Raw genomic sequence first — 25,614 nt, forward strand, 5'->3', positions numbered from 1 at the left:
ATCTGTTTATACTCAATAAATATATCCTTGAGTATATCACACCTGCCTGATTTTTATTATTATTGCCGCTGGTGCAATTTGGTTGCGTTCCTGTTTCCCCTTTGGAGGTCTGCTGTGCCAAATTTCCTTCCACTTCATTGGTTCCCCTGCTGGGTCGACTCTGACGCTGCCTGCCGAGTGACGTCTGCCTTAGCGTACCGAGCTTACGCCTGTCTAACGGGCGACTTTTGGTTCCGTCCTGCTTGTCTGGGTACACGTTTGTACCGCCGCTCTTGTGAGTAATACTCTGTGTGGGGATCCGCTATTTGTTGTATCCCTCTGTTGCTCAAAACGATACTTGTCCCATGAGGCGCCTCTTCCATCTGTCATCCACAGGTTCCCGATTTTCACCTACTATTTCTAAGAGAGCTGCCTGGATTGCTGTTTGTCGAATCCGCCATCTGCCACATGCTGTGATCATTTGCGCACTTCTATAGAGACTTTGTTTGTTCTCTTTATTCTTGATATTGTTTTTATACCCAATATATGCAATTCCTTCCAAGGTTAGGTTTAAGTCATCCTTACACGCTTTTACTGTAACACAGCAATTTTGTTTAGACTATTTTTTCAAGTAATAGTTATACTTTACATAATATAGATGTTATTGAACATTGCAATTTTTTTCTACAGCATATTATAACAATTATCCCTCGCCTATCCCCACGCCTTCCTCCTTTAATGTTAAACTAATTATTTCCCCTCCTAGCCTAGAAACAAATATAGTATCTGCCTTACTCCAGGTTTGTAATGTTCCAAGGGAGTCTGCTAGATTACACTCAGTGACTCTATACCTAAACTCATATATGCTCTAGCTTAGCTACGATCTGACTACATATTATTTCCTATATGTCTCGTACCTACTACTATCTTAGACTAATACAGGTCAGCCCTCTCTGAGTAGGTCCCACTTAGGGCTCCAATTATATTATATGTGTGTTTATTGTTCCTGTGAGGTAGGTATGGTTTTAATTACAGCAAAGACTTCCACTTATTCATAGATCTATTTAGGTATTTTTGGCTACACGTTGGCAGAGCCATTGTCCTCACTGTCTGTAAACTGTTATTGTCATGTTGGTATCTACAAGCTATTTACTTAGAGAGAGAGGAAAAAAGGAGAGAAAAAAACACTTTTGAGATCCCGCCACGTACCTTAACTTACCTGCATCTATCTATCTATGGCTCGCCCTCCACCCTTTCCCCTATATACATAGCGGTGCTTATCCGCTGAATTTCCACCCCCCCCCCCCCCCATCTATATACACATTTTCTCTTGTTTGGAAGCTCCCAAAGAGCTGCCCACCTGACCTTCAGTTACTTTTGATAATTAGGGTCCATTGGGCCTAAAGTTATATAATCAACTGATTTGTCATGTATACTGTCTTATTGAAAAACTGAGGTTTCATTAGCCTATTGTTAACGTTTTATATAACTGCTGAAATGTTTCGCTTGATTTTGTTGGTACTTTTTCCTGTTATCAAAAAGGCGTATTATGTTTTATGTTTGCTCTGCAAAACCTCAATAAAAAATATTTAAAAAAAAAAAAAAAAAAAAAAGAAAAAGCAAGGTATTTGAGCTAAGGTTTATTAGATATTAAACTAGACAATGATAAATTATTACCTTTCATATCCCTTTAAACCATAAGGCAGTAATTATGTACATTGATCATTAGATGACAATCATTACATAGGTCATCATATATAGAACGCTGTATGGCAATTGTTGCTATTCAGCAATTCTTCTTGAGAAAGTCTGCCTGTATCCATGTGATTGATCAAGAGAAGGAAGACACTGAGAACTCTGGGGATTCTATGTTGAGGATCTGAGAGTTAAATGAAGTGGAAGAGACTGTGCAGTACCTGGTGACTTTTCAATTGTGTTAGGAATATTTCATGCTTGCGTGAGCACATTAATTACCTACCGCTTAGAGAAGCGAGATCTCTATGTCAATAAATCACTTGAGTTGCACTGTATTTATATCTTGAAGGAGTCTGTTATGTGGTACCATCTTACCTGTAATTCTTGATTTGTGCTTTATTTACTCACTTGCAAAAGTAGTGTCATAAGAACTTTGCTGCATAGTTGACTGTGCGTTAAAGTGTGATCCGTGTTCAGTCCTTGCACACCAATAGTGTTCAACTAACACATTTTTATGCAACATTGTCAGCCAACATATTTATAAAGATTGATATAAAACAAAAACAACAAGAACAGACCAACTTTACACACTGTGAATAAATCCAGTGATATTTATTATTAATAATAAAGAAAAAATATATTCCTAGACTTCTACATCTTCGTCAAGGTAATTCTGTTTATAGTAACTTTTCATAGACTTCAAATTTGTATTGAATACCATTTTCTTCTTGGATCTCTGAGGGTATGCCAGGAAATCTAGTGAAAAAAGAAACATTAAATCAAAAACTCATCAAAATCCATCTGAAGTAGGCAATATGTCAAATTAAGATTATAGGAATACAATGACTTGTTTTGTGCATCAAATTCTGCTTCTGAGAAGTTTCTGAACTTTGTAGGAAAATACCTAGCGAGAAACTTTCTTTTATATTACTATACCAAGTAATAAAACATTGGTTACAATGTTTAAAAAAATAAATAAAAACAAGAATATCATAACAAGAAGAAAGGGCAGAAGATATATGAAATAGCTTTCTAGTAATAGTGCAGAAACTGTAAAGGTCAACCGATTTAAAAAACAAAATATTTAACCAAAAAACTCCTAGAAACTGAACTGTCAGTAGGATTAAATCAGATCTATGACACCCAAACAGGTGATTTGTTTGTTTCACAAAATAAATGTCTGATAGGAGCCCCTATTTGCAGATCATTTAAAAACTACAAAATAGCTAAAACACAGGGATGTGAAGTGGCAGTAAAGTGGGCAAAATGAATAAATCTGTTTTATAGTAGGTGATTGATATTACCACAGTGATCCCCTAGCTACTAAAATCTATATTGGGCATGTATTTAAACAAGGGAATTTTGTGCTTTAACATAAGGGTACTTGAGGGTCTCTGGGCCTATTATAACAAACCTAAAAACAACCTAAATTAAGCAAAAAATGCCTTCCTGATAAATTCATTTATTTCACGGTGGTGAGAGTTCATGAGCCATTACTTGTAGAAAAAAGGAGCAGTAGAAAAGGTAGACAAAAGAAAGGGAAAATGAGGTATAAACTAGTACTGCCGCCAGAAAAAAATAAAGTAAAAAATGAAAATGGGCGGGTATCATGGACTCTCACCACCATGAAAGAAATTAATTTATTAGGTAATTATAATATTTTGTTTTCTTTCATAAGGCAGTGAGAGTCCATAGGGACCAAGCTATGGATTCCATAAGTAATTGAGTGGGATAAAAAAAAAATGTTAGGCAGACACATAATTACCAGAGACCGCTGGTAAAAAAAAAAAAAAAAGAGAAGCATGTAAAGCTTGTTAATAAAACTAAATAAAAAATGTTCCAAAGAGGAGAAATTGGTTTAGACACTAGATATATCCCAAGTCTGAACAAAGTCTTGATGTCAAAACAATTAAAAATAAGACACTAATAAAGTGATCAATTTGGCATTAATGAAACCTCTTTGTTCTAAAAATTAGGTATGCATTTTCTAATCCATCAAGATGATTAACTTGAGATCTTGATGATTTATTCATATGTTGAGCTTTCTCCAGAATCACAAACCAAGTTCTGTGGGGCATGACTGATGTAGTCAGATTAATGAAGAATGCTCTATTCAATTTGGACTATGACTCTTGGAAACAAAAGACAGTCCAGAAAGCAGCCGCATCATTCAATAATATAATTTATTTAGTACAAAAGCATAATAAAAATACAACATTTCAAACCATACGGGGTCCTTAATCATGCATTATCTATCTCTGGGAGACCCCATTGTCTACTTAAAGGAGAAAACATTCCTATGTCCAGTCAAAATAAACCTTGAAACTTCCTACATTATTGCCAAGGCACTGCAAGTTCCCCCGTGATGATGGATATAAGCTTGGGCGGTAATATTGTCTGAATAAAAACTCAAATACGTTTTTCTAGGAATGTGCATTCAGAGGTTTTCGGATGCCTACGAATATGGCCGCTAATATCATTCTGCCTTTTAGGAGCTAGATTTATTCTTGTGAAAATGCAACACACAAACATCTGGATTGTACAGATCTTAGTGTGTTGCACTTTTGCAGAAATTCGGCTCTGAAAAGGGCAAAACCCTGCGAGCGGCCACCTGCTTCCCACATTCGGAGCCATCCTTAAACTTTCAAATGCACATGGTTAAGTTTCTCGTTTTCATAAGAGGCCAGCTCTGAAGGAATGTAGAAAGTCCAAAATAATTATTGGTAACCTCACCTCCTGAGGAAACCAAACTCTCTCTGCTCTAAGGGACCCCCAGACTTAACCCCGATCTCAGAGAATGATGGCTGCAGATATGTTCCAAGATGGACAAATAAAGGACGCACCCAGAAAAATTGACAGAGATTGCCTCACTGAAGAATTCCATAGAATTTTATAAGATAGTTGAGTGTAATTTTGACACCATTGTCAAAACATGCAAAGTTGATGAGGTCTCATATGAACCCTGCAAAAAGAAGAACATCTGATGCTGCAATCAGACCTAACATTGAGCTACAGATGGATTGGAAATTTAGTGTAGTTGTGAGGAAGCCGACTAATTTTGATCCCTGATCCGTTAGAGAAAGCTGCATAGTCACTGAGTCTATAAGGACTCCTAGAAAAGTGACTCGATAAATGAGAACTCTTAAATTAATTCTCTAACCATGGTCTGTAAAGAAAACAACAGTAGACTGTTAGTATGAAATACAGCTGAAGGAAAAAAAAAAAAAGTCGTCCAGATATAGAGCAACTGAAATACAGGAGTTTTAAAAAAATACAAGAAAGTTCCTAGAACCTTTGTAAAAATTCTGGGGGCTTTAGATAAACCAAACAGTAGAGCCACAAAATTTAAAAAATGTCCTGAATGGCAAATCTTAAACACTGGAGATGGTCAAGCAATAGAAAGTAAGGCATTCTTCAAATTAAACAGACATAAGTTGTCCATTTTGAATGAGGGTTATTTTGAAAATAGGAACTCTAAGAAATTTGTTTAAAGCCATTTAAGTCCAGAATTGGTCTGAAAATATGAATTCTTTCTGGAGAATATTGGAAAAGAATGGAATAAAATCCTTGGCCTTGTTTCAAAACTTAAAAATACAGCTAATAAACTTCAGAAAGTATTTTGGAATGGGAGACAGAAGACACCTTCTTCGAAAGGCATTGATTTGAAACCTATTCATTAATGCTGGGAAACTATGTTTAGAACCCAGTGTTCTTCTAAAAAAAGACCTAAGCTGCCCCCTACTAGAAAAGAATCTGGATTAGGGCTGTACCTTCATTCTGATTTGGAAGAAGGCTCATAGAATGCTTGGCCTGGTTCAAACTATATTTAACTCCCAGGAAGATCCAGGTCATTGCAAAATGATGATGAAGATTTTTGGTTCATAGATTGACAAAACAAAAAACAAAATAAATGACTATTTGTTAAATTTTTCCTTTAGACATCTTGTCTTGAGGGATAAAAGTTCCTATTTCTCCAGACACAGTGGAAATGAGAACGTCAAGACCAGGTAGTAGGTAAAAATAAATTCTTCCTTGAAAAGGAGGGATCAAAGTCTACTTTAGGACACCATGTTTGCAGACAAATTAAACCATAAAGTCCTTCTGGTCAGCACTGCTAAAGTCATATACTTAGTAAAAAAATAAATAAAAATAAAATTATGTAAAAAAAATGGGACTCTGAGATTTGCTCAAACAAAATATCACACCAAAAAACAGATGCAACTGATACAGAAGCATTGCTGGCAGAAAAAACAGAATTTATGTTTACCTGATAAATTACTTTCTCCAACGGTGTGTCCGGTCCACGGCGTCATCCTTACTTGTGGGATATTCTCTTCCCCAACAGGAAATGGCAAAGAGCCCAGCAAAGCTGGTCACATGATCCCTCCTAGGCTCCGCCTACCCCAGTCATTCGACCGACGTTAAGGAGGAATATTTGCATAGGAGAAACCATATGGTACCGTGGTGACTGTAGTTAAAGAAAATAAATTATCAGACCTGATTAAAAAAACCAGGGCGGGCCGTGGACCGGACACACCGTTGGAGAAAGTAATTTATCAGGTAAACATAAATTCTGTTTTCTCCAACATAGGTGTGTCCGGTCCACGGCGTCATCCTTACTTGTGGGAACCAATACCAAAGCTTTAGGACACGGATGAAGGGAGGGAGCAAATCAGGTCACCTAAATGGAAGGCACCACGGTTTGCAAAACCTTTCTCCCAAAAATAGCCTCAGAAGAAGCAAGAGTATCAAACTTGTAAAATTTGGTAAAAGTGTGCAGTGAAGACCAAGTCGCTGCCCTACATATCTGATCAACAGAAGCCTCGTTCTTGAAGGCCCATGTGGAAGCCACAGCCCTAGTGGAATGAGCTGTGATTCTTTCGGGAGGCTGCCGTCCGGCAGTCTCGTAAGCCAATCTGATGATGCTTTTAATCCAAAAAGAGAGAGAGGTAGAAGTTGCTTTTTGACCTCTCCTTTTACCGGAATAAACAACAAACAAGGAAGATGTTTGTCTAAAATCCTTTGTAGCTTCTAAATAGAATTTTAGAGCGCGAACAACATCCAAATTGTGCAACAAACGTTCCTTCTTTGAAACTGGTTTCGGACACAGAGAAGGTACGATAATCTCCTGGTTAATGTTTTTGTTAGAAACAACTTTTGGAAGAAAACCAGGTTTAGTACGTAAAACCACCTTATCTGCATGGAACACCAGATAAGGAGGAGAACACTGCAGAGCAGATAATTCTGAAACTCTTCTAGCAGAAAAAATTGCAACTAAAAACAAAACTTTCCAAGATAATAACTTAATATCAACGGAATGTAAGGGTTCAAACGGAACCCCCTGAAGAACTGAAAGAACTAAATTGAGACTCCAAGGAGGAGTCAAAGGTTTGTAAACAGGCTTAATTCTAACCAGAGCCTGAACAAAGGCTTGAACATCTGGCACAGCTGCCAGCTTTTTGTGAAGTAACACAGACAAGGCAGAAATCTGTCCCTTCAGGGAACTTGCAGATAATCCTTTTTCCAATCCTTCTTGAAGGAAGGATAGAATCTTAGGAATCTTAACCTTGTCCCAAGGGAATCCTTTAGATTCACACCAACAGATATATTTTTTCCAAATTTTGTGGTAAATCTTTCTAGTTACAGGCTTTCTGGCCTGAACAAGAGTATCGATAACAGAATCTGAGAACCCTCGCTTCGATAAGATCAAGCGTTCAATCTCCAAGCAGTCAGCTGGAGTGAAACCAGGTTCGGATGTTCGAACGGACCCTGAACAAGAAGGTCTCGTCTCAAAGGTAGCTTCCAAGGTGGAGCCGATGACATATTCACCAGATCTGCATACCAAGTCCTGCGTGGCCACGCAGGAGCTATCAAGATCACCGACGCCCTCTCCTGATTGATCCTGGCTACCAGCCTGGGGATGAGAGGAAACGGCGGGAACACATAAGCTAGTTTGAAGGTCCAAGGTGCTACTAGTGCATCCACTAGAGCCGCCTTGGGATCCCTGGATCTGGACCCGTAGCAAGGAACTTTGAAGTTCTGACGAGAGGCCATCAGATCCATGTCTGGAATGCCCCACAGCTGAGTGACTTGGGCAAAGATTTCCGGATGGAGTTCCCACTCCCCCGGATGCAATGTCTGACGACTCAGAAAATCCGCTTCCCAATTTTCCACTCCTGGGATGTGGATAGCGGACAGGTGGCAGGAGTGAGACTCCGCCCATAGAATGATTTTGGTCACTTCTTCCATCGCTAGGGAACTCCTTGTTCCCCCCTGATGGTTGATGTACGCAACAGTTGTCATGTTGTCTGATTGAAACCGTATGAACTTGGCCCTCGCTAGCTGAGGCCAAGCCTTGAGAGCATTGAATATCGCTCTCAGTTCCAGAATATTTATCGGTAGAAGAGATTCTTCCCGAGACCAAAGACCCTGAGCTTTCAGGGATCCCCAGACCGCGCCCCAGCCCATCAGACTGGCGTCGGTCGTGACAATGACCCACTCTGGTCTGCGGAATGTCATCCCTTGTGACAGGTTGTCCAGGGACAGCCACCAACGGAGTGAGTCTCTGGTCCTCTGATTTACTTGTATCTTCGGAGACAAGTCTGTATAATCCCCATTCCACTGACTGAGCATGCACAGTTGTAATGGTCTTAGATGAATGCGCGCAAAAGGAACTATGTCCATTGCCGCTACCATCAACCCGATCACTTCCATGCACTGAGCTATGGAAGGAAGAGGAACGGAATGAAGTATCCGACAAGAGTCTAGAAGCTTTGTTTTTCTGGCCTCTGTCAGAAATATCCTCATTTCTAAGGAGTCTATTATTGTTCCCAAGAAGGGAACCCTTGTTGACGGAGATAGAGAACTCTTTTCCACGTTCACTTTCCATCCGTGAGATCTGAGAAAGGCCAGGACTATGTCCGTGTGAGCCTTTGCTTGAGGAAGGGACGACGCTTGAATCAGAATGTCGTCCAAATAAGGTACTACAGCAATGCCCCTTGGTCTTAGCACAGCTAGAAGGGACCCTAGTACCTTTGTGAAAATCCTTGGAGCAGTGGCTAATCCGAAAGGAAGCGCCACGAACTGGTAATGCTTGTCCAGGAATGCGAACCTTAGGAACCGATGATGTTCCTTGTGGATAGGAATATGTAGATACGCATCCTTTAAATCCACCGTGGTCATGAATTGACCTTCCTGGATGGAAGGAAGAATAGTTCGAATGGTTTCCATCTTGAACGACGGAACCTTGAGAAACTTGTTTAAGATCTTGAGATCTAAGATTGGTCTGAACGTACCCTCTTTTTTGGGAACTATGAACAGATTGGAGTAGAACCCCATCCCTTGTTCTCTTAATGGAACAGGATGAATCACTCCCATTTTTAACAGGTCTTCTACACAATGTAAGAATGCCTGTCTTTTTATGTGGTCTGAAGACAACTGAGACCTGTGGAACCTCCCCCTTGGGGGAAGCCCCTTGAATTCCAGAAGATAACCTTGGGAGACTATTTCTAGCGCCCAAGGATCCAGAACATCTCTTGCCCAAGCCTGAGCGAAGAGAGAGAGTCTGCCCCCCACCAGATCCGGTCCCGGATCGGGGGCCAACATTTCATGCTGTCTTGGTAGCAGTGGCAGGTTTCTTGGCCTGCTTTCCCTTGTTCCAGCCTTGCATTGGTCTCCAAGCTGGCTTGGCTTGAGAAGTATTACCCTCTTGCTTAGAGGACGTAGCACTTTGGGCTGGTCCGTTTCTACGAAAGGGACGAAAATTAGGTTTATTTTTTGCCTTGAAAGGCCGATCCTGAGGAAGGGCGTGGCCCTTACCCCCAGTGATATCAGAGATAATCTCTTTCAAGTCAGGGCCAAACAGCGTTTTCCCCTTGAAAGGAATGTTAAGTAGCTTGTTCTTGGAAGACGCATCAGCCGACCAAGATTTCAACCAAAGCGCTCTGCGCGCCACAATAGCAAACCCAGAATTCTTAGCCGCTAACCTAGCCAATTGCAAAGTGGCGTCTAGGGTAAAAGAATTAGCCAATTTGAGAGCATTGATTCTGTCCATAATCTCCTCATAAGGAGGAGAATCACTATCGACCGCCTTTATCAGCTCATCGAACCAGAAACATGCGGCTGTAGCGACAGGGACAACGCATGAAATTGGTTGTAGAAGGTAACCCTGCTGAACAAACATCTTTTTAAGCAAACCTTCTAATTTTTTATCCATAGGATCTTTGAAAGCACAACTATCCTCTATGGGTATAGTGGTGCGTTTGTTTAAAGTGGAAACCGCTCCCTCGACCTTGGGGACTGTCTGCCATAAGTCCTTTCTGGGGTCGACCATAGGAAACAATTTTTTAAATATGGGGGGAGGGACGAAAGGAATACCGGGCCTTTCCCATTCTTTATTAACAATGTCCGCCACCCGCTTGGGTATAGGAAAAGCTTCTGGGAGCCCCGGCACCTCTAGGAACTTGTCCATTTTACATAGTTTCTCTGGGATGACCAACTTGTCACAATCATCCAGAGTGGATAATACCTCCTTAAGCAGAATGCGGAGATGTTCCAACTTAAATTTAAATGTAATCACATCAGGTTCAGCATGTTGAGAAATGTTCCCTGAATCAGTAATTTCTCCCTCAGACAAAACCTCCCTGGCCCCATCAGACTGGGTTAGGGGCCCTTCAGAAACATTATTATCAGCGTCGTCATGCTCTTCAGTATCTAAAACAGAGCAGTCGCGCTTACGCTGATAAGTGTTCATTTTGGCTAAAATGTTTTTGACAGAATTATCCATTACAGCCGTTAATTGTTGCATAGTAAGGAGTATTGGCGCGCTAGATGTACTAGGGGCCTCCTGAGTGGGCAAGACTCGTGTAGACGAAGGAGGGAATGATGCAGTACCATGCTTACTCCCCTCACTTGAGGAATCATCTTGGGCATCATTGTCATATAAATCACATTTATTTAAATGAATAGGAATTCTGGCTTCCCCACATTCAGAACACAGTCTATCTGGTAGTTCAGACATGTTAAACAGGCATAAACTTGATAACAAAGTACAAAAAACGTTTTAAAATAAAACCGTTACTGTCACTTTAAATTTTAAACTGAACACACTTTATTACTGCAATTGCGAAAAAACATGAAGGAATTGTTCAAAATTCACCAAATTTTCACCACAGTGTCTTAAAGCCTTAAAAGTATTGCACACCAAATTTGGAAGCTTTAACCCTTAAAATAACGGAACCGGAGCCGTTTTGAACTTTAACCCCTTTACAGTCCCTGGTATCTGCTTTGCTGAGACCCAACCAAGCCCAAAGGGGAATACGATACCAAATGACGCCTTCAGAAAGTCTTTTCTAAGTATCAGAGCTCCTCTCACATGCGACTGCATGCCATGCCTCTCAAAAACAAGTGCGCAACACCGGCGCGAAAATGAGGCTCTGCCTATGCTTTGGGAAAGCCCCTAAAGAATAAGGTGTCTAAAACAGTGCCTGCCGATATTATTATATCAAAATACCCAAATAAAATGATTCCTCAAGGCTAAATATGTGTTAATAATGAATCGATTTAGCCCAGAAAAAGTCTACAGTCTTAATAAGCCCTTGTGAAGCCCTTTTTTACGATCGTAATAAACATGGCTTACCGGATCCCATAGAGAAAATGACAGCTTCCAGCATTACATCGTCTTGTTAGAATGTGTCATACCTCAAGCAGCAAGAGACTGCTCACTGTTCCCCCAACTGAAGTTAATTGCTCTCAACAGTCCTGTGTGGAACAGCCATGGATTTTAGTGACGGTTGCTAAAATCATTTTCCTCATACAAACAGAAATCTTCATCTCTTTTCTGTTTCTGAGTAAATAGTACATACCAGCACTATTTCAAAATAACAAACTCTTGATTGAATAATAAAAACTACAGTTAAACACTAAAAAACTCTAAGCCATCTCCGTGGAGATGTTGCCTGTACAACGGCAAAGAGAATGACTGGGGTAGGCGGAGCCTAGGAGGGATCATGTGACCAGCTTTGCTGGGCTCTTTGCCATTTCCTGTTGGGGAAGAGAATATCCCACAAGTAAGGATGACGCCGTGGACCGGACACACCTATGTTGGAGAAAAAGCCCTTTTCTATGAAAGGTCACCAATTTCATGTCCATGTGGACAGATTAAAAGAGAAGACCAGGATTTGTTTACTCAATGAATTTTTTTAATAGCCTCAAAAACAGGGAAAAAAAAAACCTCTTTACAACTTTGAAAAAGGTTTAAAAATCAAAGCCAGATGTTAGGAAGGTTTTTTCCCTCAGGTGATTTAGGCTCTGGAACACCTTAAGTACATACAAGGGCATCTTATGGTGTTCTGATTTCTGATGATGTAAAATAACAATGTAACTTTATGATGACTTTCAGGCATTTAACTTTTGTGCGTACTTGGAGGCATTGTTGCCACAACTACAGAGTGCACAAGCCTTTACATCCTGGAGCAAAATCTGAAACACTCCCTTGTATTGAGGAAACCGAGTGAGGACAGATTCCTTTTGGAGAAGAGCAGCAGTAGACGATTAGGATCAAATTAAGCATACTTTTAGGAATTGAAAAGCTGAACTGGTAAAAATCCTACAAAATAGAAAATAAAGTTGTTATCAGTGGATCCACCCTCTAAATGTAAGGTAGTGGCGACAAATTTTAGTATGCTCCATGAATGAATACACAGACAAATAAAATAAATGAGGCCAACACCAATTTATTTTGCTGTAAATACATGTAAACAATTTGAAAACAATACAACTGGGACCTTGTAGAATAAAGTCTGAGACATATGAGACAAACAACCTTGAGCAATATGTGGTAAAGGAAAAACTTTCTTGTGTAATAATAGTAAACAATAACAATGCACTGCATAAAAACCTAGCTTGGCATAATAAAAATATTACCTTTCAGTAATGACATTTAAAAAAATGTCCGTTGCACTTAGAAAAAAAGGTGCAGTTGAGGAATTTCAGAAAAGGGAGGGGAATCAGAGCCAGAGCACAGAGTCAGAGACTAAGTATGAAAAGTCTAAGTAATAAAAGTGGAGTTAGTCTAACGTGTATGTCCCCTGACTATGAGGTAGCTCAAAATTGGTGAATCAGAAAAGGATTTAGGAGCACTGAGTCTGTTACAAGTTAAAATATTTTATTAAAATTGTGGTAATTCACACAGGGTCCAGTGACCCCCGGGGTAAAACTTGAGTGAGTTAGGACAAAAATATGCTGGCTGACATGTTTCGGTTCAAAACTGGTGTTCTATGAGAGTGCAGGAAATGGCTGCACTTACAGCAGCAGATGCACCCAATCTACTGTACATAGTGGCTGCAGAAAAGACTGCTTCCAGGTAGAAAACCTATCCAGTGCTGTGTACGTTACAGCAGAGGATCTACCCGTCGAGTATATCGACGACCCAACAGGAGAAGGATAAGGGACTGGTCACCACGACAACTGTAGCAGGCTTGTGACCAACTTCTCACTGGATGTGTCACTGCCCAATGCTCCAATATCCCTTCTGTCTCTCAGAGGAAAATCAGTCTGAGGACCACTCTCAATGAAGAATCTGGAGCACCTGTGGAGGAAAAGAAAAGACTAGAATACCAGAGAGGTGAGAGAGATTGAATGCTCTTAGAGATTTGGGAATCTTTGCCTCCTCCTAGTAGCCAGGAGTTGAATCCCAGTTGTAATGGCTTGTGGACTCTCAAACTTAAAAAATAAAGAATAGACTATTTTTCTTTCTCAATTGTGGTTAACCCCAAAGATGCAACATGAGGTCACCATTTGCACTTAAATCATTAAAGGGAAACTGAATCCAAAAAAATTATTTAGCAATTCAGATAGAGCATGCAATTTTAAGCAACTTTCTAATTCTCTTGCTATCTTTATTTGAAAAAAGACGACATCTAAGTTTTTTTTTTGGTTCAAAACTCTGGACAGTATTTTTTTTATTGGTGGATGAATTTATCCACCAATCAGCAAGAACAACCCAGGTTGTTCACCAAAAATGGTCCGGCATCTAAACTTACATTCCTGCATTTCAAATAAAGATACCAAGAGAATGAAGAAAATTTGATAATAGGAGTAAATTAGAAAGTTGTTTAAAATTTCATGCTCTATCTGAATCACAAAAGATTTTTTTTTGGGTTCAGTGCCCCTTTAAGAGGTTAAGAAATGCCTTCACATTCTATGTAGAACCATATCAGTATTGGAGGGTAGGTGACCTAAGATAGGTAAAAACAGTTAATGAATAGAAAGGGGGAGGGGTTGTCAAACTTTTTCCAGTAGTGCAAAATAATAAGACACTCAAGGTACAGCAGAACATTAACTTAGTCAACCAAAAAGAGAAACGGAATGGGCTCGAGCAAGAAGGTCAGAGGCAGGTGGGAGATTATCAATTAAATATTTGCAGCATACAATGTTAAAGGGACATGAAACCCCAAAAAATTATTTCATGATTCAGATAGAGAATACAATTCTAAACAACTTTCTAATTTACTTCTATTATCTAATTTGTTTAATTCTCTTGATATCATTTGTTGAAGGAGCAGCAATGCACTACTGGTTTCTAACTGAACACACGTGTGAGCCAATGACAATCAGTATATATATGCAGCCACTAATCAGCAGCTAGAACCTAGATTCTTTGCTGCTCTTGAGCTTGCCAAGATAAACCTTTTCAGCAAAGGATAACAAGAGAAGGAAGCAAATTTAACAATAGAAGTAAATTGGAAAGTTGTTTAACATTGTTTTCTCTATCTGAATCATGAAAGTAAAATTTTGGGTTTCATGTCCCTTTAATTTACTACAAGGCCGCAGAAGTTCACTTTCCCTTTAGATAATAGTTCAGTCAGTTTGACATATTCCTATGAGAGTGTTGCCAAACAATGGCTTGTTGGGGTTTGTAAGAATGATAAATATTCTATCGTGAATAACAGTACAAATATTAGTAGTCATTTACTTACTCAGGAAGGAGTTTGTATGACTGCAAATCAATTTCTGGTAAAAAGGTATCGCACTCAAATTCCTGCAAAATTCTTGTTACAAAGATTCTCTGGCTAACTGGCTTTTCCATAACCTCCTAGAAAACAAGAAAAAAAGAACATTTTTAAACAGCATTTTATAGAATTGTGCACATCCAAGTGCCTTCATCCTTTAGTGCAGTCAATATCTGAATGCTGCTTTACTGGCCTGGCAAAGACTGCGTGGCATAAAACATTGTGGTATCTTTAGCAGTAGGTGAAAAGGCTAGAATCTATATATCAAGGTCCCTTTGTCTATTGTGTCACATGCACCCTGCATAATGGAACTGAAAATATAAATATAATAATGGCTTAATTTCTCTGACTTTGTATAGTGTCCAGATCTTTTAGTTAATGACAAAAAAAACATATTCCACCACTAAATAATGGTTGGCTTACACAGTAACCTAAACTGGTTACCCAGCAAAAAAACTGCGTTAACAGGTTCTAACGCTGCTTTTTTTACGCCCGCTGCTATTACAAGTCTTGCAGGTATAGGTGTACCGTGTAACTCACACTTTTTTGGCCTTACCGCAAACCTACTTACGTAAATTTCGTAAAGACTTTTTTTCTATGGGACTTCCATAGCGCCGGTATTACGAGTCTGCTTGGGAGGCCAAAAAGTGAGCGTTACACCCTCTACCGCCAAGATTCCTATGTATGCATTTTAAAGTCAGCAGTTATGAGTTTTACGCTACAAAGCTGTAGCATAAAACTCATAACTAAAGTGCTAAAAAGTACACTAACACCCATGAACTACCTATTAACCCCTAAACCGAGGCCCTTCTGCATTGCAAGCACTAAAATACAATTATTAACCCCTAATCTGCCGCTCCGGACATCGCCGCCACTAGAATAAACATATTAACCCCTAAACCTCCGCACTCCCGCCTCGCAAACACTAGTCTATTATTAACCCTTAATCTGCCGCCCCTAAGATCGCCGCCACCTACATTATACTTAACCCCTAATCTGCCGTCCCCAAAGTCGCCGCCGCTATTCTAAAATTTATTAACCCCTAAACCTAAATCTAACCCTAAGCTCAACACCCCCAACTTAAATATAATTTAAATAACTCTAAATAAAATTCCTATCATTACCTAAATTATTCCTATTTAAAACTAAATACTTACCTATAAAATAAACCCTAAACTAGCTACAATATAACTTATAGTTACATTGTATCTAGCTTAGGGTTTATTTTTATTTTACAGGCAAGTTTGTATTTATTTTTAATAGGTAGAATAGTTACTAAATAGTTATTAACTATTTAATAACTACCTAGCTAAAATAAATACAAATTTACTTGTAAAATAAAACCTAACCTAAGTTACACTAACACCTAACACTAAACTACAATTAAATAACTTACCTAAATTAAATACAATTAAATAAATTAAATACAATTAGCTAAATTACAAAAAAACACTAAATTACAGAAAATAAAAAACAAATTAGAAGATATTTAAACTAATTACACCTAATCTAAGAGCCCTATAAAAATAAAAAATCCCCTCCAAATAATAAAAAAAACCCCTAGCCTAAACTAAACTATCAATAGCCCTTAAAGGGGCCTTTTGCGGGGCATTGACCCAAAGAAATCAGCTCTTTTAACTGTAAATAAAGAATACAAATACCCCCCCATGTCAGTTTTTTTCTCCCTTTTTTGTTTGCCATGTGCTGCTGGCAGCCATTTTACTCACCTCTCTTGCTGACTCTGGTGCATACTGTGTGATGCTGCTCATTTCCTGCACTTCCTTTTATGGCCAGACTGGTGTACATCATCCATGTGAGACAGGATGCAGTCTCAGAATTGTGATGTCATAACTTATTATTTAAAGGGCCTCTGTTCAGTATGCTTTGCCTTTGCGTTGTCTCAGACCTGTTTGTGAGGGCTCCTGTGTATTACCTGGCTTGTTCCTGATTCTGGCTCGTCTGAACACTCGCTTTGGCTCCTGACTGCTCTCGTCTGACTACCAGCTTTGGTTTTGATTCCTGGCTTGTTATTTGACTAGTGGACTTTTTATTATTTTTTTCTATTTATAAAGGTGTGATTATTTTTGCACTTCTCGTCTCAGTCTGATTCCTGGCACCCTGACATTACGCAAGGGCCATGAATCAGGATGGTGCTAATAATCCACCTTTACCTGCCATAATTTCTAGGATGGATGAACAGGATCACCGCTTGGATCAATTTGCACTAGCCCTGGAAACCCTGCTGACTCGCACTGCACATTTGGACCAAAGTGTCCCGCAAGTTATGGCTGCTCCTGTTTCCGCTGCTGCACCTAGTCCTACCAGGAGCATGTCCAGTTCTGCACCTCTACCTCAGCATTATGGAGGCGATCCTAATCAGTGCAGAGGGTTTTTGAACCAGGTGGGCATTTACTTTGAGATGTTACCTTAGGCGTTTCCCTTTGACAGAGCTAAGGTGGGATTTCTCATCTCGTTACTCTGACGCAGCTCTTGCCTGGGCTAATCCCTTGTGGGAGACTAATAAACCTGTGATTTCAAATTACCCTGAATTTGTGGCCACCTTTCGAAGGGTATTTGATGTTCCGGCTCGCTCCTCCTCTGCTGCTAAACGACTCATGTCCATTCAGCAAGGTACAATATCTGTTGCTCAGTATGCCATTGAGTTCCATGCGCTTGCCGCAGAGGTAGGTTGGAACAATGAAGCCCTTGTTGCCGCCTTCTTTCATGGGCTCTCTGATGCGATTAAATACGAAGTTGCTGCCAGAGATTTACCAGAAGATCGAGACATTGGTGTTTTTTTTTATCCTAATTGACATCAGACTAAGTGAGAGGCTCTCTTTCAAGGAGCGCTTGCTGAAGCCTCCTGTTCCATTGTCTCCTACGTGTTTGTTCCCACCCATGCCTCCTGGTCCCAAGTCACCAAGTACTGGTAAGCCGATGCAGTTGGGATTCATGCGTCTCTCGGCAGCGGAGAGGGCCTTTAGGAGGAGGGAGGGGTTCTGCCTCTATTGTGGGTTACAGTGCCACCTTTTGAAGTCTTGTCCTACACAGCTGGGAAACGCACACACCTAAGGTCCTGTCAGGGGCAGACCTTGGGTGTTTATCCTCATGCCCGGAACCACTAAAGGATAAACCTTTGGTCACGCTTGTCCTTTCCTGGGTGGACTCCTCCATAGTCACCCATGCTCTTGTTGACTCCAGTGCTGCGGGCTATTTCATTGACAGTGCTTTTGTATCAAAGCGCTCCATTCCTGTTTTGCCTCGGTCCGTTCCGCTTGCTATTGAGGCCATTGATGGCAGGCCCCTTCAGCCCGCACTCGTTACTCACAAAACCGCTCCGTTCCAGGTGATAAACTCTCCGCATTTTCTAGTTGTTCTGGGTTATCCCTGGCTCCAAAAGCCCAATCCCAGTTTCGACTGGCGCAAGTCCGAAATTTTGTCGTGGTCTCCACAATGTATTTCCACTTGTCTTCGGAAACCAGTTAAAGTCTTGTGCACTTCTTCGGTATCTCAATTGCCAGAGGAGTACCGAGAGTTCCTAGACGTTTTTGACAAGGTGCTAGCCGGTAAGTTGCCTTCTCACCGGTCTTATGATTGTGCCATAGACCTGCAACCTGGAGCCATTCCTCCTCTGGGCCGGGTTTACCCCCTGTCTGTTGCGGAGAATTGTGCTATGGAGGAGTATGTTGCCGATGCTCTGTCGTGGGGGATCATCCGCAAATCCTGCAGGGGCTGGCGGCTTCTTTGTGAAGAAAAAGGGTTGGCGAGTTAAGACCATGCATCGATTATAGGGGTCTTAATCATTTTACCATTAAGAATGCTCCATATTCAAGACATCTGACGCGGAGCATCCTCTTCCAACAAAGTCTTCTTCAGGAATGAATATCTTTAAGTGACGTCATCCAAGATGGTGTCCCTTAGATTCTGATTGGCTGATAGAATTCTATCAGCCAATCGGAATTAAGGTAGAAAAAAATCCTATTGGCTGATGCAATGAACCAATAGGATTGAGCTCAATCCTATTGGCTGATTGGATCAGCCAAAATTATTTTTTCTACCTTAATTCCGATCAGCCAATAGGATTTTTTCTACCTCAATTCCGATTGGCTGATAGAATTCTGTAAAATAGGTGTTTATAACAATTACGATCGTTCAATTGTCTTTTTGCTTCTAGGATATATTTTTCTTTTTCCCAGATCACAATATTTCCCCCTTTATCTGAAGGCTTTATGAGAACATCATCCCAAGAGTTAATCTCTTAATGCTTCCTCTTCTTTCTTACTAATATTCCTGATTTTAGTATCAGTGAATTCAATAAAGCCATGCAGCACCATTTTTAAAAATACCTCAATTTGGGGTACCTTAGATATCGGTGGCATATATTGGGATTTCAATTTGATTTTTTTGTCCAAAAAATTATCAGTCTCAGAAGTTTCACCTTCTTCACTTTCAATCAACAGTCCAATGAGAGTGTCTAAAGTCTGTAAGTCAGTAGTAACACTGTCATCATGAGTACTGTACATTTTCTTTAGTAGTAGTTTTCTGCAGTAGAGATGTAGGTCTTTTATTAATTCAAACTTATCGAGGGGAAGGTGAGAAGGATAAGCCTCTAGATAAAATCAATTAGTGAGTTTCCGTAATGGTTCTGCTCGATAGGTTAATAACCTGTAATTTATCTGCATCACCATTTAACATTTCGGGCGTTTCCCCCAATCCTCCCTCCTCCTGTAACCACTGTTGGTTCTGTACCCCCATCTCGTTCAATCTCTTAGGGTTCTATTTTCCCCTTTTGCCCCTTCTGGTGGGTCTTTCACCTCTTTTTCGAGATGTGTTATATTTCTGCCTAAAAAACTACTCTGGTCTATTACTGCTATTATCAGAGTCACTATCTTCTACTGCTGAAAATTCACAATCAGACTGATGTGTATTTTTTGGTGGTGGTAAACTATTAATTGGTCTCAGTCTATACTGCTTATCGTCCCAAGTAAAGATTTTTCCTTTTTCAAAGTCTTTCATATCTCTTTTCATCTTAGAGCACTTAGTCTGAATTATTTCTTTTTCTCTTTTATCTAATTCATCTCGCATTTCCTTATATGCTTGTTTGAATTTATCCAAATTCTCAAATTTCGGAAATTTAGTGTTGTAATCGGTAATTTCTTTGTCTAATTCTGACATAACCTCTGTCTCATAGTCAGATGGGAACAAGCACTAATAAATTGCTCAGAAATATTAGTTGCGATTCTATCAATCTTTGTATATATCAATATGAAAAGAGAATGTAGGAAATAAATGTACCCTGAGTCCCCTAGGTATATGTTTCGCAAGGTATTTATCATATGCGCTTTTATTCCAAAATGAGCGTGTGTGTTTTTTAATTAAATAGTTTAGTGATTTTAGACCATCTTCCCAGTTGTCTATTTCTGTGTCAAGGGTAGTCTCAGTATCACAGGCTAGTGCAAACATTTTATCTATGTCTCTTAGTCTTTGGTCTTGTCTGTTTCTAAAATCTTGTGACAGACTAGAAGCCATTTTATAGTATTAGTTGGATTGGCTGTCTTACAAATTACGATTTAATAAAGGATTTTTCCAGGAATGCTGTCCTTAACAGCTCTTAGATTAGGTGTAATAAGTTTAAATATCTTGTAATTTGTTTTTTATTTTCTGTAATTTAGTGTTTTTTTTTGTAATTTAGCTAATTGTATTTAATTTATGTAAGTTATTTAATTGTAGTGTAGTGTTAGTGTAAGTTAGGTTAGGTTTTATTTTACAGGTAAATTTGTATTTATTTTAGCTAGGTAGTTATTAAATAGTTAATAACTATTTAGTAACTATTCTACCTAGTTAAAATAAATACAAACTTGCCTTTAAAATAAAAATAAACCCTAAGCTAGATACAATGTAACTATTAGTTATATTGTAGCTAGCTTAAGGTTTATTTTATAGTTAAGTATTTAGTTTTAAATAGGAATAATTTAGGTAATGATAGGAATTTTATTTAAATTATATTTAAGTTAGGGGGTGTTAGGGTTAGACTTGGGTTTAGGGGTTTATAAATTTAGAATAGTGGCGGCGACGTTGGGGGCGGTAGATTAAGGATTAATAAATGTAGGTAGAATGCGGCGACATTAGGGGAGGGAGATTAGGGGTTAATAAATATAATGTAGGTGTCGGTGATGTTGGGGGCAGCAGATTAGGTGTCAGCAATGTCGGGGCGGCAGATTAGGGGTTAATAAGTGTAAGGTTAGGGGTGTTTAGACTCGGGGTTCATGTTAGGGTGTTAGGTTTAAACATAAATTTTGTTTCCCCATAGGAATCAATGGGGCTGCGTTACTGAGTTTTACGCTGCTTTTTTGCAGGTGTTAGACTTTTTCTCAGCCGGCTCTCCCCATTGATGTCTATGGGGAAATCGCGCACGAGCACGTACGACCAGCTCATCGCTGACTTAAGCAGCGCTGGTATTGGAGTGCAGTGTGGAGCCCAATTTTGCTCTACGCTCACTTCTTGCCTTTTAACGCCGGCTTTGTAAAAACCCGTAATACCAGCGCTGCAGGGAAGTGAGCGGTGACAAACTGCACGTTAGCACGGCACTGCTCCTAACGCAAAACTCGTAATCTACCCGAATGTAAGGAATGGATATAGGTTAAATGGAGACCCTGTCTTCCAAACCATTATGGTTTCTTAACTTAGAACAAGGTATATTCAGGGGGACTGGAGGGTAAATCTCTCTACCTTTGTTTATTTTGTATTTTATATCTATGTAACTTCCCATAAGCATAAGACTATTTTCTCCAGATCACACCTTAAACCATAATGCGCTATAGCCCTACATAGAAACATTCTTACACAGTTTTCTGCCAGAGGTAAAAATTGTCACAGAAATAAAACAGCAGAATGTGTTCAACATAACTAGGCTGATAATTAAATCCCATGGTGATTCAAGAAGCTTATTTAATGTACACAATACAGTACAAACAGAAATGGCTGATAAACCGATTTTAAAAAGGGACATGAAATTGAAATATTTTCTTTCACGATTTAGATAGAGCACACAATTTAAAACCCCCCCCCATTTTCTTCTATTATTAATATTTGCTCCATTCTCTTGGTATCATTTGTAGAAGGAGCCGCAGTGCACTACAGGGAGCTAGCTGAATACATCAAGTGAGCCAATGAAAGAAGTATAATATAGCACTGGAAAAAAATAAGAGGCCACTGCAAAATTATCAGTTCCTCTGTTTTTACTATTTATAGCTACAGGGAGTGCAGAATTATTAGGCAAATGAGTATTTTGACCACATCATCCTCTTTATGCATGTCGTCTTACTCCAAGCTGTATAGGCTCGAAAGCCTACTACCAATTAAGCATATTAGGTGATGTGCATCTCTGTAATGAGAAGGGGTGTGGTCTAATGACATCAACACCCTATATCAGGTGTGCATAATTATTAGGCAACTTCCTTTCCTTTGGCAAAATGGGTCAAAAGAAGGACTTGACAGGCTCAGAAAAGTCAAAAATAGTGAGATATCTTGCAGAGGGATGCAGCACTCTTAAAATTGCAAAGCTTCTGAAGCGTGATCATCGAACAATCAAGCGTTTCATTCAAAATAGTCAACAGGGTCGCAAGAAGCGTGTGGAAAAACCAAGGCGCAAAATAACTGCCCATGAACTGAGAAAAGTCAAGCGTGCAGCTGCCAAGATGCCACTTGCCACCAGTTTGGCCATATTTCAGAGCTGCAACATCACTGGAGTGCCCAAAAGCACAAGGTGTGCAATACTCAGAGACATGGCCAAGGTAAGAAAGGCTGAAAGACAACCACCACTGAACAAGACACACAAGCTGAAACGTCAAGACTGGGCCAAGAAATATCTCAAGACTGATTTTTCTAAGGTTTTATGGACTGATGAAATGAGTGTGAGTCTTGATGGGCCAGATGGATGGGCCCGTGGCTGGATTGGTAAAGGGCAGAGAGCTCCAGTCCGACTCAGACGCCAGCAAGGTGGAGGTGGAGTACTGGTTTGGGCTGGTATCATCAAAGATGAGCTTGTGGGGCCTTTTCGGGTTGAGGATGGAGTCAAGCTCAAATCCCAGTCCTACTGCCAGTTTCTGGAAGACACCTTCTTCAACCAGTGGTACAGGAAGAAGTCTGCATCCTTCAAGAAAAACATGATTTTCATGCAGGACAATGCTCCACACGCGTCCAAGTACTCCACAGCGTGGCTGGCAAGAAAGGGTATAAAAGAAGAAAATCTAATGACATGGCCTCCTTGTTCACCTGATCTGAACCCCATTGAGAACCTGTGGTCCATCATCAAATGTGAGATTTACAAGGAGGGAAAACAGTACACCTCTCTGAACAGTGTCTGGGAGGCTGTGGTTGCTGCTGCACGCACTGTTGATGGTGAACAGATCAAAACACTGACAGAATCCATGGATGGCAGGCTTTTGAGTGTCCTTGCAAAGAAAGGTGGCTATATTGGTCACTGATTTGTTTTTGTTTTGTTTTTGAATGTCAGAAATGTATATTTGTGAATGTTGAGATGTTATATTGGTTTCACTGGTAAAAATAAATAATTGAAATGGGTATATATTTGTTTTTTGTTAAGTTGCCTAATAATTATGCACAGTAATAGTCACCTGCACACACAGATATCCCCCTAAAATAGCTATAACTAAAAACAAACTAAAAACTACTTCCAAAACTATTCAGCTTTGATATTAATGAGTTTTTTGGGTTCATTGAGAACATGGTTGTTGTTCAATAATAAAATTAATCCTCAAAAATACAACTTGCCTAATAATTCTGCACTCCCTGTATATGAACATTTTTGTTTTATTCTATAAACTACTGACATTCATCCTACATTCCAAATAAAATTAGTCATTTTAGAGCACTGCTTCTCAAATGCAGTCCTCAAGTATCCCCAACAGACCAAGTTTTAATTATACTGGTATTACTGACCAGCTGATTACTTCACCTGTGCACTGGTTCAGCTATAATTAAAAAACTTGGCCTGTTGGGGCTACTTGAGGACCGCGGTTGAGAAACATTGATTTAGAGCATTTATTTGCAGAAAATGACAAAAGGTCAAAATAAAAAAAGAAATGTAGTGTTTTCAGACTTTGAACAATGCTAATAAAACACATTTTATATTAATTTTTAAGCAACACAATACGTTTAGAAATCAGTATTTGGTGGAATAACCCTGATTTTCAATAACAGCTTTCATGCATCTTGGTATGCTTTCCACCAGTCTTTCACATTGCTGTTGGGTGACTTTATGCCGGTCCTGGCTCAAAATTTTTTTTTTCATGGCTTGTGACCATCCATCTTTCTCTTGATTAATTTCCAGAGGTTTTCAATGAGGTACAGGTTTGGCGATTGAGCTGACCATAACAGGGTCTTGATCTGGGGGGTTCTTCATCCACACCTTGATTGACCTGGCTGTGAGGCTTGAAGCATTGTCTTGCTGAAATAAACAATCCTCAGTTGGGGAACATTCTCACAACAGAAAAAAGTAATTTTTCTTCAAGGATAGCCTTGTATGGGGCTTGATTCTTGCGTCCTTCACAAAGGTGAATCTGCCCACCAGCCTCCAACTTATCATGTATACTTTGTTTTCCCACTTTAACGCTGTTTAGACTAAACATTGCAAACCACCATAGCATTTAATCAATCAAAGTCATACTAAATATATACATTCATACAATTTATACCCTTAGTAAAGATTAATTATCTTTTAAACTTGATATAAATATTTTTTTTTTTTTTAAAAAGAGAAAGCTATATTTAAAAAAAAAAAAAAAAAAAAGAACAAACCCTTCATAAAAACATAATTCATGCTTACCTGATAAATGTATTTCTCTTGTAGTGTAGTCAGTCCACGGGTCATCCATTACTTATGGGATTATATCTCCTTCCCAACAGGAAGTTGCAAGAGGATCACCCAAGCAGAGCTGCTATATAGCCCCTCCCCTCACATGTCATATCCAGTCATTCGACCGAAACAAGACGAGAAAGGAGAAACCATAGGGTGCAGTGGTGACTGGAGTTAAATTAAAATTTAAACCTGCCTTAAAGACAGGGCGGGCCGTGGACTGACTACACTACAAGAGAAATAAATTTATCAGGTAAGCATAAATTATGTTTTCTCTTGTTAAGTGTAGTCAGTCCACGGGTCATCCATTACTTATGGGATACCAATACCAAAGCAAAAAGTACACGGATGATGGGAGGGACAAGGCAGGAACTTTAAACGGAAGGAACCACTGCCTGAAGAACCTTTCTCCCAAAAATAGCCTCCGAAGAAGCAAAAGTGTCAAATTTCGAAAAAGTGTGAAGTGAAGACCAAGTTGCAGCCTTGCAAATCTGTTCAACAGAGGCCTCATTCTTAAAGGCCCAGGTGGAAGCCACAGCTCTAGTGGAATGAGCTGTAATTCTTTCAGGAGGCTGCTGTCCAGCAGTCTCATAGGCTAAACGTATTATGCTACAAAGCCAAAAAGAGAGAGAGGTAGCCGAAGCCTTTTGACCTCTCCTCTGTCCAGAGTAAACGACAGAGAAGAAGTTTGACGAAACTCCTTAGTTGCCTGCAAATAGAACTTCAGGGCACGGACTACGTCCAGATTATGCAAAAGTCGTTCCTTCTTTGAAGAAGGGTTAGGACACAAAGATGGAACAACAATCTCTTGATTGATATTCCTGTTAGAAACTACCTTAGGTAAGAACCCAGGTTTAGTACGCAGAACTACCTTGTCTGAATGAAAAATTAGATAAGGAGAATCACAATGTAAGGCAGATAACTCAGAGACTCTTCGAGCCGAGGAAATAGCCATCAAAAACAGAACTTTCCAAGATAACAGCTTGATATCAATGGAATGAAGGGGTTCAAATGGAACACCTTGCAAAACGTTAAGAACTAAGTTTAAGCTCC

The 25,614-nt window shown here is 39.6% G+C and overlaps 1 protein-coding gene across 1 annotated transcript in view; it reads right to left on the reverse strand.

Moving 5' to 3' along the window:
* Positions 1-2,253: 2,253 nt before the first annotated feature.
* DHFR (dihydrofolate reductase) overlaps positions 2,254-25,614 on the reverse strand; it is a 217,883-nt gene continuing 194,522 nt past the window's right edge. Inside the window, exons 5-6 of the mRNA XM_053701458.1 lie at positions 14,652-14,767; positions 2,254-2,430 (exon numbers count right to left, since the gene is read on the reverse strand). Of these exons, the coding sequence (XP_053557433.1) occupies positions 2,352-2,430; positions 14,652-14,767 (195 nt within the window). The 3' untranslated portion in view covers positions 2,254-2,351. The remainder of the gene's footprint in view (positions 2,431-14,651; positions 14,768-25,614) is intronic.

The sequence above is a fragment of the Bombina bombina genome, chromosome 2 (assembly GCF_027579735.1).
Source record: "Bombina bombina isolate aBomBom1 chromosome 2, aBomBom1.pri, whole genome shotgun sequence".
NCBI classification, from domain to species: domain Eukaryota; kingdom Metazoa; phylum Chordata; class Amphibia; order Anura; family Bombinatoridae; genus Bombina; species Bombina bombina.